General features: G+C 38.4%; 1 protein-coding gene across 1 annotated transcript in view; it reads left to right on the top strand.

Annotated features, from left to right (window-relative positions):
• The first annotated feature begins 5,050 nt into the window (after positions 1–5,050).
• The window catches only part of LOC122810636 (keratin, type II cytoskeletal 6A-like), a 46,136-nt gene continuing 34,362 nt past the window's right edge, over positions 5,051–16,824 (top strand). The window contains exons 1-2 of the mRNA XM_044082210.1: positions 5,051–5,550; positions 7,571–7,785. Of these exons, the coding sequence (XP_043938145.1) occupies positions 5,074–5,550; positions 7,571–7,785 (692 nt within the window). The 5' untranslated portion in view covers positions 5,051–5,073. The remainder of the gene's footprint in view (positions 5,551–7,570; positions 7,786–16,824) is intronic.

Raw genomic sequence — 16,824 nt, forward strand, 5'->3', positions numbered from 1 at the left:
TGATACTGGCCCTGCAGCAGTCTCTGCTCATGGTCTTTGACAAGGAATCCTGACATGACTCTGGACTCCTGGATGCACCAGCACTGCACCCAAAAGCACACTCCATCTCCCCTACCTGACATGGTGCCTTTAAGGGGAAGCTAAAACTGTTTATAAGATGTATTCCCACCTGTTGGGTTTAAGTAGGGCTGATTTTCCATACTTTACTGTGATTGGACAGTTTTGAAAAGGCTAGGCTATGGGCAAACCTGCTTACTTAAGGTTGGCATTGTTTAAAGGGGTATTACACCGGGCACATTGAGTTAACTGGCCTACACATTGCTTACACCTCCTAAGCTGGCCTGTGCAATGCTTAGTGTTGCTTACATTAGACTTTGCATTATATTTTATTTTTGGCATTGATTTATTATTCATTACATCTTATATATCTGCCTGGTATTCATGATTCATGCATACGTAGACTGTATGGGGTCCTTCTGTATTATTAGGGACTTCAACACTCTATTACAATTAAACCTCACATCTGGGCTTACTGCTGTACTCCAGTTTACATATTTATGTTATGTAGTGGGTTATGGAACATATGACTATATACTGATTCCTTTCACAAGTTCTGTTTGATTTTACTATACTGAGGACTTGTTTGGTGATACCTCATTCATCTGTACTGCTGTGATGGCTTGGTGGTTGAATATGGTGACTATAGGGTCCTGGGTTCAAGACCTGCCAGACTGTTTATTTTGTTGCTGGGCAGAACAAGTGCCATTGGATACAGAGTGATTAAGGCACTTTTGAGCAGTTGCAAGTGTGTTTGCTGGGTTTGCACGCGGGTGAGCTATGCTTACTCGTTAAATATACTTACAGAAAGTTAGCTTCAAAATTTCTTAACCTGTGTGCGCATTGCTTACCCCTGTGCAAATGGGCTTAAACTCACTTACTAGTGCTGAAATATGCTTACTGCTACTTATCGGTGCTTGCACTTGCTTACTAGTGCTTACTCCTGCTTACAATTACACTGATTTCAGCAGTAATATCTAATGGTTGTTCGGAAGGTGGGGGATTTGAAAGCTGTATGGAGTTGTCATTCATTACACAGTTTACCTTCCATTTATATCCATGATTCCTGTGTACATATACTGTATGGGACACGTGTGCTTATCTGGGGACTTTGCAACATTATGGCACTGACACCTCACATGTGCATTTAATGCCATACTCCAGTTCACAATTAAATGTTATTTAGTAGGTTATACCTCAAAAAATGTTCATAAACTCATTTCACATGGAAAATGGAATGTGCTGCAGTGGGACGAACTGGGAATGCCTGCTAGTAAAGTGAATGTTCTGCCCACTACACTATTTCTATGCTGCTTCATTTGCATATATCTTCCTTGTTATCCTCTTCAGCCATTTAAGCTGCTTTAACCATAGCTAAATGATGGGCACACCCGTGCACCTACGGTTAGCTTTAATCGGATTTTTAATAAAGAAAAAGGTTTGTTCTTTTATTTGTATTTACTTGCTGTTGTACATGAGGGGGGATGTTGGTGGGGATATTTGGGCACCTATGAGAGGCCTTGCTCATTTCTTAGACCTTTATATTGTTCTGCATTGTGAGGGTGTGTTTATTCTGAGAGCTCTGCTCTCAGACATGTCCCCTGCACTCCTACACCCTCTGTGTAAGATTAGGAGCTCAGGCAGTGCGCCTCATTAATATGCATGGTGCGCTGCCGTCCTGCTCCTAAATGGATGCTTCCGTGCAGGACTAAGCTAGTCCTGAATGGAAGATTAGTAAATCTGGGGGAAAGGGTTTAGTTTACTTAGCTAAATGCCAGACATGTCAGTGTTTTTATAATGGTAAAATACCTAAGAGTTTAAAAGACAGAATTTCTGAGCATACATATGATATAAAAAGAGGGATTGTCCACAATGCATTAACTAAGCACAATAAGGAGTTTCCTGGACATAATTTTCTAATTTTTAAGGATAGAAACATTGGATAAGAAGCCCAGTGGTGGCCCTGGTGATCTATGGTTGGACTACCAGCATTTATGGTGGTAGTTTGCTACAGAAGCTATTCAGCTGCCCAATTTTAAATGCTAATCTATCAATTGATTGTATTTTAAAACTTATTACCACTGGATGTTTATAAAATGTTTGCTTTTATTGAGTATTGCTTTGGTTTGAAATAACAGTGACTTGTGCTGGCAATTTGTTGCATTTAACTCTTTTGAATATGGTCTCTATTGGCAGGGAACAGGACATTTCATTCTACAGGAAGTGGTTTATTGGTTACTTTGAGCAGGTGGTGTGTTTTAGAATGTTTCAAATTGCCTTGCATTTTAACCTTGATCATTATGATGGAGTCTCTGATAAGTAGGGATGAAAACACTTAATAAAATTAATACTTTACTGCTGAACTTGGGTATGGTTTCATGTGGTACCTTTTGAACTTAGATGTTTATTTTTGGTATTTTAGAGGTGGTATAACTGTGTGATCTCGCAAGGCAGCCCTATGGAATGTCTCTTTTCTGCATGGCATGATAAAGAGAGGACATATACCATATATATGTCTTCAAGGCACAGTACGATTCTGCAAGATTAAAGTCCTTCCAGGCATTGGTAGTACAAAGTTCATATCCCCTCAGTAAGGTCACACACAACATCTATGCTTAACAAGTAGTAGTCATACCAAACTACATATGCATAATCATCTTCCCAGCTGGGGGAAAGGATGGCAATGTTTCAGTATGGATCCCACTATTCTGCACATTCTAGACATGATATTGAAGTCTCTTAATACTGGTGTTCATTTAGCTCAGGTGGTATGCATTTGGATGTGACACTGTTGTCAAAATAGGTATAGTGCATAAAATGCCAAGGCATGGAAAATTCCTGTGCCACCTCTATCAAGTCTTTGTATGGTGTTTATTGCCAGTAGTGATGCTAAAGTCTGCACTGATATTGGCTTTCCCCTTTTCTTCTGCACTTCCATGTTCCCACATATGCCACACATTTGTTGTGATGGTTTTTTTGAGGTGGTTCAGCTGCTTATCCCTATGTAGGCAATCATATAGCAGAAACAGTTAGAAATGGTGCAGTTGTCATCTTCATTGAATCCTTGGTATTAACAAGGACTGCTACATTGGTTTTCTGCCAAGCCTGTTGACTGTTACTGCCAAGTTCCAATCCTTTGCAAGCATTACTCATAGCATCAAAGTATACATTTGTGCATTTGTTGATTGTGTTGTTACACAGCATTGTTAAGAACAGTGCGGGAGGTTTTAATTATGTTCCACTAAATAGCATATGTCTTTATCATCTACAGACTGCGCACAGTCATTAATTACATACAGGTTCTCACCTGAGTAGCACCCATTTCTGCATCCTCAGGACTTGACGTTGAATGACTTACCACCATGTTGTGGAATATTCACGTAGAGAAGGTACTCGAAAGTTTGCTTCTCAAATGTGCCAGTTGTAAATGACAAAGTCGATCATGCTGCTGGTGTTGATAAAACTATCTTTAAAAACCCTGCAATCTAAAGAACAACTAATTGCACAGACATGAAGAATGGCATGCAGCTCCTTACAATTTCACATAAATGTGTGACTTTGGTGAAGTATACTCAGAACAGCTGTGCACTTTCCTGGATTTTTTTCATCAGTTTTATTTATACTTATGCCTTGCATATCTGAAAATGAAAGACAAACAGTTTTGTCAAGAAGACAGATTGCTTTCAAATCTATGACCACTTTCTCCTTCAGTTTGCTTTAAGCTCTATATATGTTCTTTTCGTCTTCAAATGTGTCATGTAAGATGCAGGGAGCATTCCACTAAGAATGTAGAACATTATGATCAAAGGTTCATGAATGTCCATTCATGTTTTTGTGTGGATGTATCCACTCACATCCCCTGCTACTTAAAATAACATTTGAGATTAATCTTACTTTGAGGAAATGTAAATCCTTGTCTGACAATAATCAAATACTTGCCTTTGTCTTTCTTGCACAAATCCAGGGAAGAGAAAATTGTTCTGAAACAGTGTTCTACTGAGCCCATTGTGAACAGTTATGTTTTAGAAGAAGCCATGACTCCCTTATCAAAGATGCCCTAGAATATTTCAACTTTCAGCTCTTCATCTGAGCAATTTCTGTATATCCAAATGTAACTGTTACTCAGAGAAGAAACTTCCTCAAATTAAGCCATAAATGCATATGTTTAGAGTTGTATGCTACACATGGTTATTAATTTTTTTCTAATATATGCCATTCTCCTGCATACTTGGAAATTCAGCTTTTCGTTAGATCATGTTAATATATTAATATATATTTTCTAATTCTTTTACAATAAAGAACTGATACTGCAGGGTATTACAGATACAACATTTGCAACTTTTTTTGCATATAACTGCATAATTTCTGCAGATATGCAAGGTAAGTAATCATTCATTCTGCATGCCTACCAGGAAAAATTGTTAAAGTGCTGACAGTTGGATTGCTACTGATGTGCATTTAGTAAATATGTGTGCAGACAGGCATCCTGCTAAGCCATTGTCACACAGGCTTACAAAAATGGTCATGAAATAGCAAATGTATCTTTTCTTAGAGATTGGGAGTTAACTTTCACAAGTAGATGAATGCCCATCATGCTTATTGACAAACAGAGCTTAGTTAACCAAGCATAGAATTTTGTCTGAATCTGATCATGTGTAGATGTAAACTACAAAAATTTTGAGTGACAGGGAGTACATGTTTTGTCCTCAGATAAGTTTTCTTCACTTGGACAAAAATCAGAGTGAGTTGCCATGTATCCTTGCCATAACTGCAGATACAGCACAGAGGTAAAATTGTTCCAAGAAATGATTCAGGAAAGGTGTATTAAACACACCTCTCACATCGAAACCCTGTGATAACATGCTTTTTCAGTATACGCGTCATGTCCAGTCATCCAGATATATAAAAGGCAGGCATCAGATTGGCTTTAGAGAGAGACTAGCCTTATCTGATCGCCTGTTGCTGCCACATTGCTGCCTTTCTGCATCTTTATAACTGCGTAGCATAGAGCTAAAAATGTCTGAGTCAAGCGTTCCTGAGAGACATAGTGAGCTTAGCAGTTCTTCATATACCTTAGGTTCCAAAACTAAGACGACATATAGTCTGGGGTCTTCATCAGGGACAGGGTTAAACTCCACACCTGCAGGGTCAGGAGGTACAAAAGATATCGCTTCTGGTGTTGGAATGCTGGAAAGCTTTTCTGGGTCAGCTAGTGGCTCTGGTGGGTCAATTCTTTCTGACCTTGTTGGGGCTAGATATGGTGCGGGTAACTATTGTGATGGTGCTGCTGCTGGCTTTGATAGTGGCATTGGACTTGGTGCCAGATGTAGTGGTGGTGGTGCAGGATATCCACCCATCACTAATGCAACAATGGATAATAGACTGCTAGCTTCCCTGGACCTCACCATAGATCCAAAGATTGAACAGATCTGCACCCAGGAGAAGAATGAAATCAAAATCGTTAACAATAAATTTCCATGTTTTAATGACAACGTAAGTGCATATCTGAATGTATTTCTATTAAATAAATAAGTGCATATTGCTTATTATTTATAACAACAAAACTGTTAGTACTTCTTCGCAATGCCAGAAGGATTTTAATGTGAACATATTTCAGTGATTATTCCATTTAAAATGTATAGTTTTACTTGTGAGAAATTATTTTAGTTCATTTTTATCTAAATAACTAAAAACAATGATTTGTACATTCCATTAAATGAGAAATTCTTAACAAAAGAGGTTGCCAGAGAGTTTATGAAAATAATTTTCTACTGTACCATGAACATGAGGTTTTCTGTACTAGTCTAATATACATGGAAATCAAATAAGGTCACATGAGGTTTTCATGTAACATGAAAAATAATGTTTCCTCATTCAAGTCTTATTATATCATGAAAAGCAAATCAGTGAAAATAAGGTTTCCCCGTAATATATGAATTATATTTTCCTGTACATGTATTACAGTATAAAAAAGCAGAATGGGAAGTTTGTGGGCCCTCTACTATAAATGCTGTTAACAGTTTGTTATTATTGCTGTGATGAAATCGGAGATGAGAAGGACAACATCAATATGAAATCTTGCTTGGGTTATTATACCTAGTGTGAATTACTTCAAAAGTGACTATGACACAAGATAGTTGAGGGCATAAATACCAACTGATGAGAAACAATCGGAAACAGCACAGCATCTAGGAGGAAGTGGAGAACTTTGAATTTTCTTTTATGATCTGTTTTTAAGTCCTGCAGCTTCCATTTGCATGCTGTGTAATCCAGAGACATGCAGAATAACAATTAGAGATGGCGAGTCATTTCTAAACAATCAATATTTGTGGACAATGTGTCATATGTTGCAAGTAAAGAAAGCATAAATGTATATGTGCATATACCTTGTACAATGAAAGCATTACAATCTAACTTTTGCTTTTTTTACCTTATTTCACTGTACATAAGTGAATAATGGCAAACTGCTTAGTGGTACATGGTGCTACCTAAATATCCAGCAGATAGGAGAAGGCAGAAAGGCATTTAGGTACATAGTAATCTAATTTGATTGTAAAGTGCCTTATCAGAAACATAGGAACTGGTATCACTCATGGTCAAGTGAATAAATCTATCAATGAAGCAGAAAGGGTAACTGCCTAACAAATTACCTGAAAAGACACTACAGTTTATGGAACTATCGTGTAGAGGTTATTTATATATATACATTATAAAGTGTGTTTTAGTGCTGGATACATCTGTAGGGACTATATTCTTATTATATATTATATTTATGATTCTCCATTTGTGCTGTATAACTGTAGAAGTCTATTTCATCACTCCAATTGTAGTTAAAACTAGTAACTGTTTATATATCCTCCATGTTCATTCCAATATTTTGAATCTTTGCCTCCTTCACATACCTCTCTGAATGCCTGTTGTATTACTTTTCATGCTGATTTTCAGTGGGTTGTTCAGCACTGTTTACTATATTAATTTAACAGCGTACATGTAAGTAACTGCAATATCTCTCTTTCTTATCTCTGGTCCTGATACAGCCAGTCACCTCTTCACATTTCCATAGCAGAGAAAAAGGAGGTTAAAATATGACTGAGAAAGAAAAACTGTATGGCCAAAAGTTGTTCATAAATAAATAGCATTTTGCAGGAGATGGTCAAACTGTGAAACAAAAGAAATAAGAGAATTCACAGTTGTAAAGTGAATATAATTTTATAGTAAGCTCTGTAATACTTAATTTGATTTGTTTGAAGTCTTATTATACAGTACTGAACAATCTAGCTATCCACTGTGATGACCTTTTCCTCTAGAACCAGGCAAGTATATTTCCTATATTAAATACCATCTTTTAATCTGTTTGCTCATCTCCAAATGGTGAATCTCCATTTAACGTAATGTGATTTTCAAAGATTTTATCTGAAGTAGAGGCTTACTTGCTGAAAGGGAAGATTATTGTTTTTGTTCTGTGGTTATCAGGAGCTACATTGAGAGGTAATGGAGTACTCTTTTCTTTCAGGCAAGTGATCTCGAACAAAGTAACAAAATGTCGGAGACCAAACTGGCTTTGCAGCAGCAGCCACAGCAGCAGGGAGGAGGCAGTGACCATCTTAAATCCTTATTTCAGGCTTTCATTAAAATCTTTCGGAAAAAGCTGGAAAACATCAGTTCTGAAAAAGGCACATTGAATTCGGAGCTACCCAACATGGAAAATTTAGTTGATTTCAAAACAAAGTGAGTATAAATTTACCAATTTACTGTCTCAAGCAGAATTATTCTTTATTTTTTTCTCTTGTACCTCATCCTACCTGCTTGGTCTCATGTGCCACACATCCATACTTGGTGTACCACCCAACCATCCTTGTATCATTCCAGACTACGCCAGTATTGTGGGGTCAGTTATGGATCCTAATCATGTCCTGAGAGCTTAGATATCTGTGCTTCCATGGGGGAGTCTTTGTTATATATACTCTACCCACTCTCTTTCTCTGCCCCTACAGTCTCATCAAATGTTTCCCTTTGCAAACACTCCTTGCCTTAGGGGCATCACTGATGAGCACCTTCCCACGCAGGATGGGCATATCCATACCTTCCTGCTTCTCCACAGTTACCTGAACCACTAGTTGAACCCAGGTCTCTTGGGCTGTAGTCAGGGCATTAACCCTATATGCCACAGAATTGGCTTTATTTAAAAGTTTTTTGTGGTTTCTTCTGTAACTGTGTATAGTATAATGTGATATGGTATGTTGCAATATCTGGCTTTTTAAAAACAAAATAGGTGATAAAAAGGATTGCATTCCTTGTCATTAGTGAAACACGTAGGTAGTCCAGTGTAGTTAAAAGTCACGCTGTGATAAACAGAAACGTCAATGGAAAAGCCAAAGTGAGTCATTTGCAGAGTGGATCTCTTCTAAAAGTGGATGGAGGTAGAGCTGAATGAATTGTTCATTGGCATGATTTTTTACAAGAAATATTCTGAAAATGGTTTCTATTTTTTCAGGAACAATACCATAAAAGTACAGTGGGCAGATTTGTGATGGAAAACTAATACAGTTCAAGTGGAGCTATGTATACCAATGTTAGTTTTAGGTGTGGTATCTGAAACAAATCCAAAGAAAAGAAAAAAAAAACAATGCAGTAACAGGTCAAGAAATTATGTAAATTATGTTGATTCCTTAGAGTTACCAGAAAGACAAATGTAATACTAGGTTGGTAGAAATGACTATGTGTTGTACAAGTCACTAAAAGAAAGAAAAATTCTCACTTTTTAGAAAAGTAGCTTTAAAGGTGCTCACCACTGTTTGCCCAGATCTGGTCTCTCCCTAAATATTTTGGAAAATGAATTAGAAAAGGTACATCAAGTACATTGGAAGCATAAGTTACATAATGTATGCCTGCTGGAAGTAATTGTACTAAGCAGTGTTTCATGGATCTAAACAATTAGTGACTTGAGACTAGGTGCTGAATTTGAGATGACGTCAGGTTAGAAACTACAAAAAACAAAATACTGTAATATATTGTGGTAATGGAAACAAATGCATAAGCTGATTGAAAATGTTTTCTTTATTTTCTTTGAAATGTACTTTTTTAAAAAATTGATAATTTTAGCATAAGAAGAGAACGTTATTTTATGACTCATATTATGAAGGCAGGCGTTCCCTTTGTTAACAGATATTCTCACAATTAAAAGCCTCAACAATTTACCAAAGAATAACATTAATTTACAGTAAGGCACATGCATTTCAAAAGTAGAAAACCAAAATATACTACCATGCCTGTAAGTCTGCTATCTCAATAAGAGTCTTAAACAGAATGTTAAATAAAGAAAATGAGTACAATTTAGTTATTTTGGGTGTTGCTGAAATTCTTAGAGGTTGACTTTTAAAAAGCCCATTTCTCATTATTAAGCACATTAAAAGGTAACATTAAAGCTGTGCTTAAACCATTGTGTATGAAATTAATGTGGTTTGGGAACAAACCAATTTGTCCAGGGACATCTTTGGGTGTGGGTCAAAATAATAATGGGAGTTAAGATGGTATTGGAAGAAAGTTAGTGTGGTGGAGATGGAAGGGTTAAATTGGGAAATTAGGAGGGTTGAGAGGAAATGAGATAAGTATAAGAGGGTCTTAAGTGGTTTTCTGTGAGTGTACCTGGGTAAGGGATCAGATTTTGGTGTGAACTTGTTATGGTAAGTGATACATCCAAGACGACCTGTAGGTATTTCAGAGAACAGGTAGGCCTTGGGTTAATAGTGCTATATGGTGGTATTGGGTGAGTGCATTATTTTTATTTCTGGGTGGGAAGATGGGGTATTCTTTGTTGGATAACAGCTTCTTGGATAGTGTGGGGGGGCTGATTGCGTAGTTTTCTTTACTTGTTATATTACAGATGCTTGGAGTGTGGCAAAATGAGGAATTGTGCTTGTGCTGGGAAAGTTTTTTAATCCTACTTTGCTCACTGTAAACGTTTTTTAATCCTACTTTGCTCACTGTAATAGTTTTCTAATTCTTCTTTGCTCAGTGTAACTGTTGTCACCCACTTCTCTTTATTATATTATTGTAGGTAGTGTTACTTAGCCATGCTGTTTCTACAGCTGCTTCTTTTGATTAATTGCAGGTGTGTTTTGTTGGTGGCTGGTTTTCTCATTGGTCAGTTTGTTGCGGTCCCATTTAGTTTTTGTGCTCTAAAGAGAGAAAGAATGAAGGCAGGTCATGTTGGACTGCTAGGTTGTACAGACTCTTCATTTTGTTAATGGTTGTGGGTGTTGTTTCATTTGATGGTTGACTTCTTGTTGGCAGTTGTTCCACTGTGTTGTCATGGTGTGGAGGCCACCCTTAGGTCATCCATGGTGGTTCACTGGTAGCAGTTGTCTCATCGGTTTCCTGGTGCTTGGATGAAAGAAAGGGATGAGAAGTAAGTGTTGTCTGAGGCATTAGTGGTGGTGGTGAATCAGAAAATGTTTGTCGGTATTGGGTTGCTTCCCAGATTGCAGGTAGCATGTTTGTGGGCTGGGAGATGCCTGAAAGTAATGTCCGTTAGCCGCGTATGGGCATAGTGTAGTTAACTGTCAAGAGAGGAAGAATGGTGGTTTTGTTTGGTTCGTTTTGGCTGTTGTACCACTCTGTCTCCTGAGATGCTCATTTCATCAAGCTGTTATGATGTGGGTGGGGGAAAAGCATATTGGTAAAGGTAGAAGGGTACAAAAGAAAATGTAATGAGTAGGGTTCGAGCTGCTTGGCAGTTCAAGGCAGCTTACAATGCCACTGGCTGGAGCATACCGCTCCACTGTCCAGATTTTTGCAAAATGTCCAGATTTTTGCCTTTTATTTTTATCTGTACCTCATAAAATTTGTAGTTTTCTGGAAAATCATTGAGGATTGAAGTCAGTAAATAATACTAAATAATGACAGACAGTTTGAATTTCAGGATTCATATCCTTCAGAAAATATATAATTATGTCAATCCATCATTCTATCAACTTTCAAAGTTTATAGTAGCAATATTTAAAAGCTGTTCCTATTTTTGGACCTTTGTCCTTCTATTTTTCTGGATTTGTCCAGATTTTTTATGCTGTAAGGTTGAGAGGTATGGGATGGAAGTAGCTGCTTAGTTAGGGTAGATGGTTTGGGGTCTGTTAGGAGAAGATTAAAATGCCCCTAGAAGCAGGCAGGTTTTGGCAGTTATAGCTTAATGATTGTTGAGCAGTTATGTTTGGGTGGGGGGGGGGGTTAGTGTAAGGGCTAAGGTTTTCAGCTTATAGATTTAAAGGTACTCGGTTGGTTCTTCCTTTTGGTAGGCTATCATAGGGAGTAATAATGAGGTTAAATTACAAAAAAAAAAAAAAGGTAAAATAAAATTGTAGTGGGGAAGAGAGGACTAATTCTGGGTATAGCAGGGATTTTACAGCGGGTTACTAGTGGGACTGACTATCGTTAAGGGAACATGATGGTTAAGATCTTTACCTCATTGGTATAAGGTACATGGTTTATTTTGACACCCAATTATTGGAGTTTTGCCTGATTGAGTAGTCGGTTTCAGGCTTGTGGGGTGATGTTCCCAAAAGGTGGTATGTTAGGGAATATTCATGATATTCTCATATGGGAATGCAGAGGCAATTTGTTTGTTTTTTTGCCAAAATTGTTAATGTTTTCTTTCTTTTGGCAGATCACAATAACACTACATGGTGAAGTGCAGAGTTTGCATCAGCCCATGGCCCAAGGGAAGTAGAAGCCACAGGTGATGGATGCTGCTGTGATGGATGTTGCAGCTGTTAGAGTGGTGTGCAATGAGGTCACTGATAATGATACACTGTTAGGTGCTCATTTAGCCATGTCAGATTTGGTGCAGTTTGGGAGTAGTGTGGGGACAGGTGTGGATGAGGTACATCAGAGGCAGGGTAAAGCAGGTGATGTAGCTGAAGAAAAAAGAGGTTTGAAGACCCCTTTTTAGTTAAGGGGGACAGTTTCATGAGGAGTCCTTTGGTGGTGAGGAGGGTTTAGGTTTGATTATTGCAAGATGGCTCATCCACAGGTGGGGTGGAATCACAACAGCATGAGGTTGGGTCAGACTTTGGGATCTGGTAGGGTGATTTGTTAGCTAAGCAGGCCAGGGTCAAGGGTGAGGATCTTTTGACCCCATCAGATACCGTTCTTAGTTAGGGGAAAGATCTGGAAGGGGGAGTATGCCAATATTTTGAATTATTTGATGTGGATGGGGTTCAATAGTCCAATGGAATCAGAAACAGCTTGCAGTAAATCTTTTTGGTGGCTTTAGCGGCCTCAGAGCAGAGGAGGAAAATTAGACTGTAGCCAAGGACATGGTACAACTGGGTACTTGGCTTCATTTATTACATGGTGGCTCGGTTGGAGAGGGATGCCACCTTTGGCCTTTCCACTTTTGGCTTATTGTCTCATGATCTGTGAGGCACAGCATCTGTGGTTGGGGAATGCCTGGTTGTGGTATGATCAGAGATTTTATAGGTTCATAGGTTCATAGGCTGGTACTAGGCTATCAGCCCTAGGGCCTATACAAGCCTAGTCATAACAATTCCCTGGCTATTTCTTTCTACACTATTTACTTCCCTGGACCCCTGTCTAGCAGGGTGACTGACGTGATCACCGGGGTGAATTTCCTTTCTCCCATCCAATCATCAAGGTTCCTTTTGAAGAGGACCAAAGAGGCACTCTGCTTGACATGTATGGGCAATCTATTCCAGAGTCTGGGGAGTCTCTGGAGGTGAAAGGCAGTGGATCTGTCACTGCACTGAGATGTGAGGCATCCTGCCATTTGGCTAGCTACTATAGTAGATAGTCTTGGAGCTGTTAGCAGGGGGTTAAGTTAGTGGTGGCTGGGAGAGGGGTATTCAGACCCTTTAATTTGGGGTGTTGATTGTGGGTAGCATGTACATTTTTGCACACCTGTTTGAAGTGTGCTAGTATGTATTCAGCTGTGCATGTGGCAGACAGGAAGACATATTCATTTATTGAGTTTGCAGCAGCCTAGTTTGGGTGGGTTAGCTGTGGGAGATGAAGTAAAATCAGTTATGTGTCTTTGGATGATGTAGTGCAGATCATTTGAGAGTTTATGGACTAGTGGTTGTTGAAGGTAGATATCAAATCAATTATTTGTTTATTACCATTTTCAGAGGAAGAATGGCTGTTGCTAGGCAGGGTAGTTGGGTTTAAGTTATACATTGACAAGGCTATGCTGATGGGATGCTACGTGGCCTCTGCTGCTTTGAATGTTTTTGCACTGCTCTCCATTGCACTTGGCAGTAGGTGGGCTGCCACAGTGTGGTACATTATTTGGATGACTTAAGAGTAGATGAAGGGTTTGACATATCATTGGAAGGTATGCGGGTCTTTTTGGGGATGTGTGAGGATCTGGGTATTCCATTGGCTAGGCAGAAGTTAGATGGCTTGAGCAAGGCTTTGTTTTCTGGGATTGCAGTGGATACAGGCCATTGTTTGTTTTGTTTACCAAATGTGAAGATAACACATTCAAAAGAAAAGATTCAGTGGGGAAATCCAAGGACAAGGTGCAGATTAGGGATGTCCTGGAGCTGTTCAGGCTCCTGAAGTTTGCATGCCGGGCAGTTTATCTGGGATATTTATTTTGTGAGTTTGTGGCCTTTTTGTTGAATGGGGGAAGCAGACATCATTGGGTGAGGGTTAATAACTTGCTTCATGCTGATTTAGTATTGTGGCTGTCTTTTTGGAGCAGTTTAGTGGTATGGCTTTTGGCAGGTGGATTGGGTTCCTCAAGATTAGTTACAATTGTTTACAGATGTGGTAGGAAGTACTGGGAAGAGAGCATACTTTGGGGGGAATGGTTTGTGGCTCACTGGGTGGCAGAATGGAAGGACAATTGGAGGAAGGATATTGTATGTTTGGAGCTAGTTCCAATTTGGCTGGCATTGAAGGTGTAGCAGGAGAAGTTGTGGGGGAAAAGGATTAATTTTCATTCAGACAATATGGCAGCAGTACAAGCTGCAGGTATTCTTAGACAAGGTGTGTCAGGTTGGGGTGGAAGGATCAAATGCTTGCTACAGGGAATCCTTGGTAGCTTTTAAAAGGAAGGTGTATGGTAGAGCATTGCAAGATTTTGTTAAATTAGTCTGGCAGCTGCCAGAGAAGGAAGGAGTTTGTTGGGAAGGATCATTGCTGGGATACTTGATTAAGGCTTGGGAACAAGGTAAGGCAGTTTAGTCAGTCAAGATGGACTTAGTTGCAATTAGTGCAGTTGCACAGGCAGCTGGGTTATGTGACGTTACTAAATCTTGGACTGTGTTTTGTATGTTGAAGGGTTGGGGTAGGCTATTGACAAGACAGGTTTTGAAGGTTTTGTTGCGGGGAATAGTGTTGGTAAATGGAGATTCATTGGACTATTCTTTATGTGTGACATTTGCTTTATGGATAAATTATGGATCTGTTGGGATGTCAGAGTTGGTTTGTTTGCGAGTTTGGTGGGATGTTTCAGTGTTTTTTCATTCTATGTGTATTAGGTTGTGTAGATCTAAAACAGCTGATTTGGTGTATTGTGTTTATTGAAGGGGTTTGGGACAATTGAGGTTTGGGAACAAACCAGTTTGCCCAGGGACATGTTCGGGTGTGGGTCAGGTAGGAATAGTAATGAGAGTTAAGATGGTAGTGGAAGAAAGTTAGTGTGGTGGGGATGGAAGGGTTAAATTAGGAAAGTAGGAGGGATGGGAGGAATTGTAGTAAGCGTAAGGAGGGGCTTAACTGGTTTTGTGAAACTGTAACTGGGGATGGGATCAGATTTTGGCATGAATTGCTACCCTCCCTCCCTCCCTCTTTTAGGAACATTGAGGATTATGTGAATATTTTATAGGTTTGATGTTTAGGTAGAGAAGAGAGGCAGGATTCTCCCTCTTCTGTTCCCCTTGTGGTGCTTGATGTTTAATTTAATGAGTTGGGAATGAAAGTGAGTGATGGGATGCTGCTTGATAAGTTAAAGTAAGTGAGCGGAGGTGAGGATGCTGCTTATTTTAGTTAGGGTGAATGGGGTTATGCTGGCCTAGTAAATAGTTATATGGCTGTTTATGTTGTGATTAATGCATTAAATATTTGATTGATAAAGTTATGTTTATGGAAGTTTAATAAACATCAACAAATGTCTTTTGTTGTGGTGGGTTTATTGAAGTGGACGATGACCTGTTCTAACTCAAATGGAACTTTATTCAGGAGCTGTAAACCTTTAATACTTTTGGCCAATAATTTACTGTATTAAGGGTAGAGTACCATCTTTAAATATAATAAAGTTATGAGAAGAAAACATAAAAACAACTACTTTGATGCTTGTCAATTTAGGTATAAATATAAGAATATAGTCATAAACCCAATTTCATAAATAACATTTCTCTCCTACAAATGCCCACAGATCTGGAATATTTGCTGCTATAAGTTTAGTAGCAGAAATTTAATGTGCTTTAATATGAATATAAATTTAATTCAGTTTTAAGGGCTGATGATCAATGTACAGCAGGATACAGACAGCAAATGATGAATTGCTCTGACAAGTATAGAAGCAGGCCAAACAACAAATAATAAAAGCAATTAGCATTATCCGCAATACAGCTAACACTGGGGTTCCACATAGGACAGTACTGGGTCTAAGATTTTTAAGATATTTTTATGTAATTTCACAAGATATTTGTAGAGTTCTGTGAACTTGATAATCATTACACAAAAATGGGTAGAGTTGTCACAGGCAAGGTTAGCTCTCTAAAAAAAAACAATTTAGGTTGGCATGGTAAGTAGAAATGATGGAAGTTGTGCTTAGTGCTTTTTGCAGAGGTGACTCTTGGATCCTGAGAAGTACCCCAATGCATCAATGTTCTGAATATGATGAGCAAGCCCATTTCTCTTTAGTACTGCAGGTTAATAGCAGCAATAAGCAAATTATTGCGGTGTGTAACATGTGGTAGAGCCCATTAGTCATCATTTCTGTTTCTAGAGGATACTTTTAAGGATTTGTATTTAGTACAATGTATAGTTTTGAATGTTTTTTATTAAGTGTGAAAGCACACTGCATATTACTTTCTATTGTCAGGGATGACCAGTGAGCATTCAATTATATAGTTAGTTTACTTCAAAAGTCAAAAGCATGCAAGTGAAAATAAGGGCTACTGTAGGAAATGTGTTATAGCTGATATTACTTTGAGTTCTAATATTAGATTAGTTAGACTTAAATGAAGAGGGACATTAAGATTGTTATGTGGAGGATTCAGTGAAAGGTGACCAAAATGAAAAGGGAACTAAGTGATGAAATATAACAATGGGTTGATGACTGCAGTTATTTATGACATAAAATAGAGCAGAAACTAAGGGTGACATGATCTGATCGGAATTCATGTACCTTTCAGGAGTATTCGGATTGGCATTTTATACAGATTTTCCACAATTCTGACAGCCTGATAATCTAAACACTTTCCTTATTATTTCATTTGCAGAACGTGAGTGTACTGAGGTATCCAAAAACAGAAAGTGAGACAAGTAAATGGAAAACAGTAGGGGCAGACTGACATAGTGAAGCTTCAGAGCTGGGTGCCTATACATTCAGATAGATTTGCTAAACACCTCCCTTTAGTAGTCATATCTGTATATATCAATGTATGTCAAGAGCCCTGTGATACATTACAATACAATACAGTACTGCACAATACAGTAGGACTGTATACTGAGCTGGTGTAGTGACAACATAACATTTTCAAATAAAAATATAATATTTTAGTGTCACAAACTGTTATTTTC

The sequence above is a fragment of the Protopterus annectens genome, chromosome 9.part0, assembly GCF_019279795.1.
Source record: "Protopterus annectens isolate FY-2018-M chromosome 9.part0, PAN1.0, whole genome shotgun sequence".
Classification (NCBI taxonomy): Eukaryota; Metazoa; Chordata; order Ceratodontiformes; family Protopteridae; genus Protopterus; species Protopterus annectens.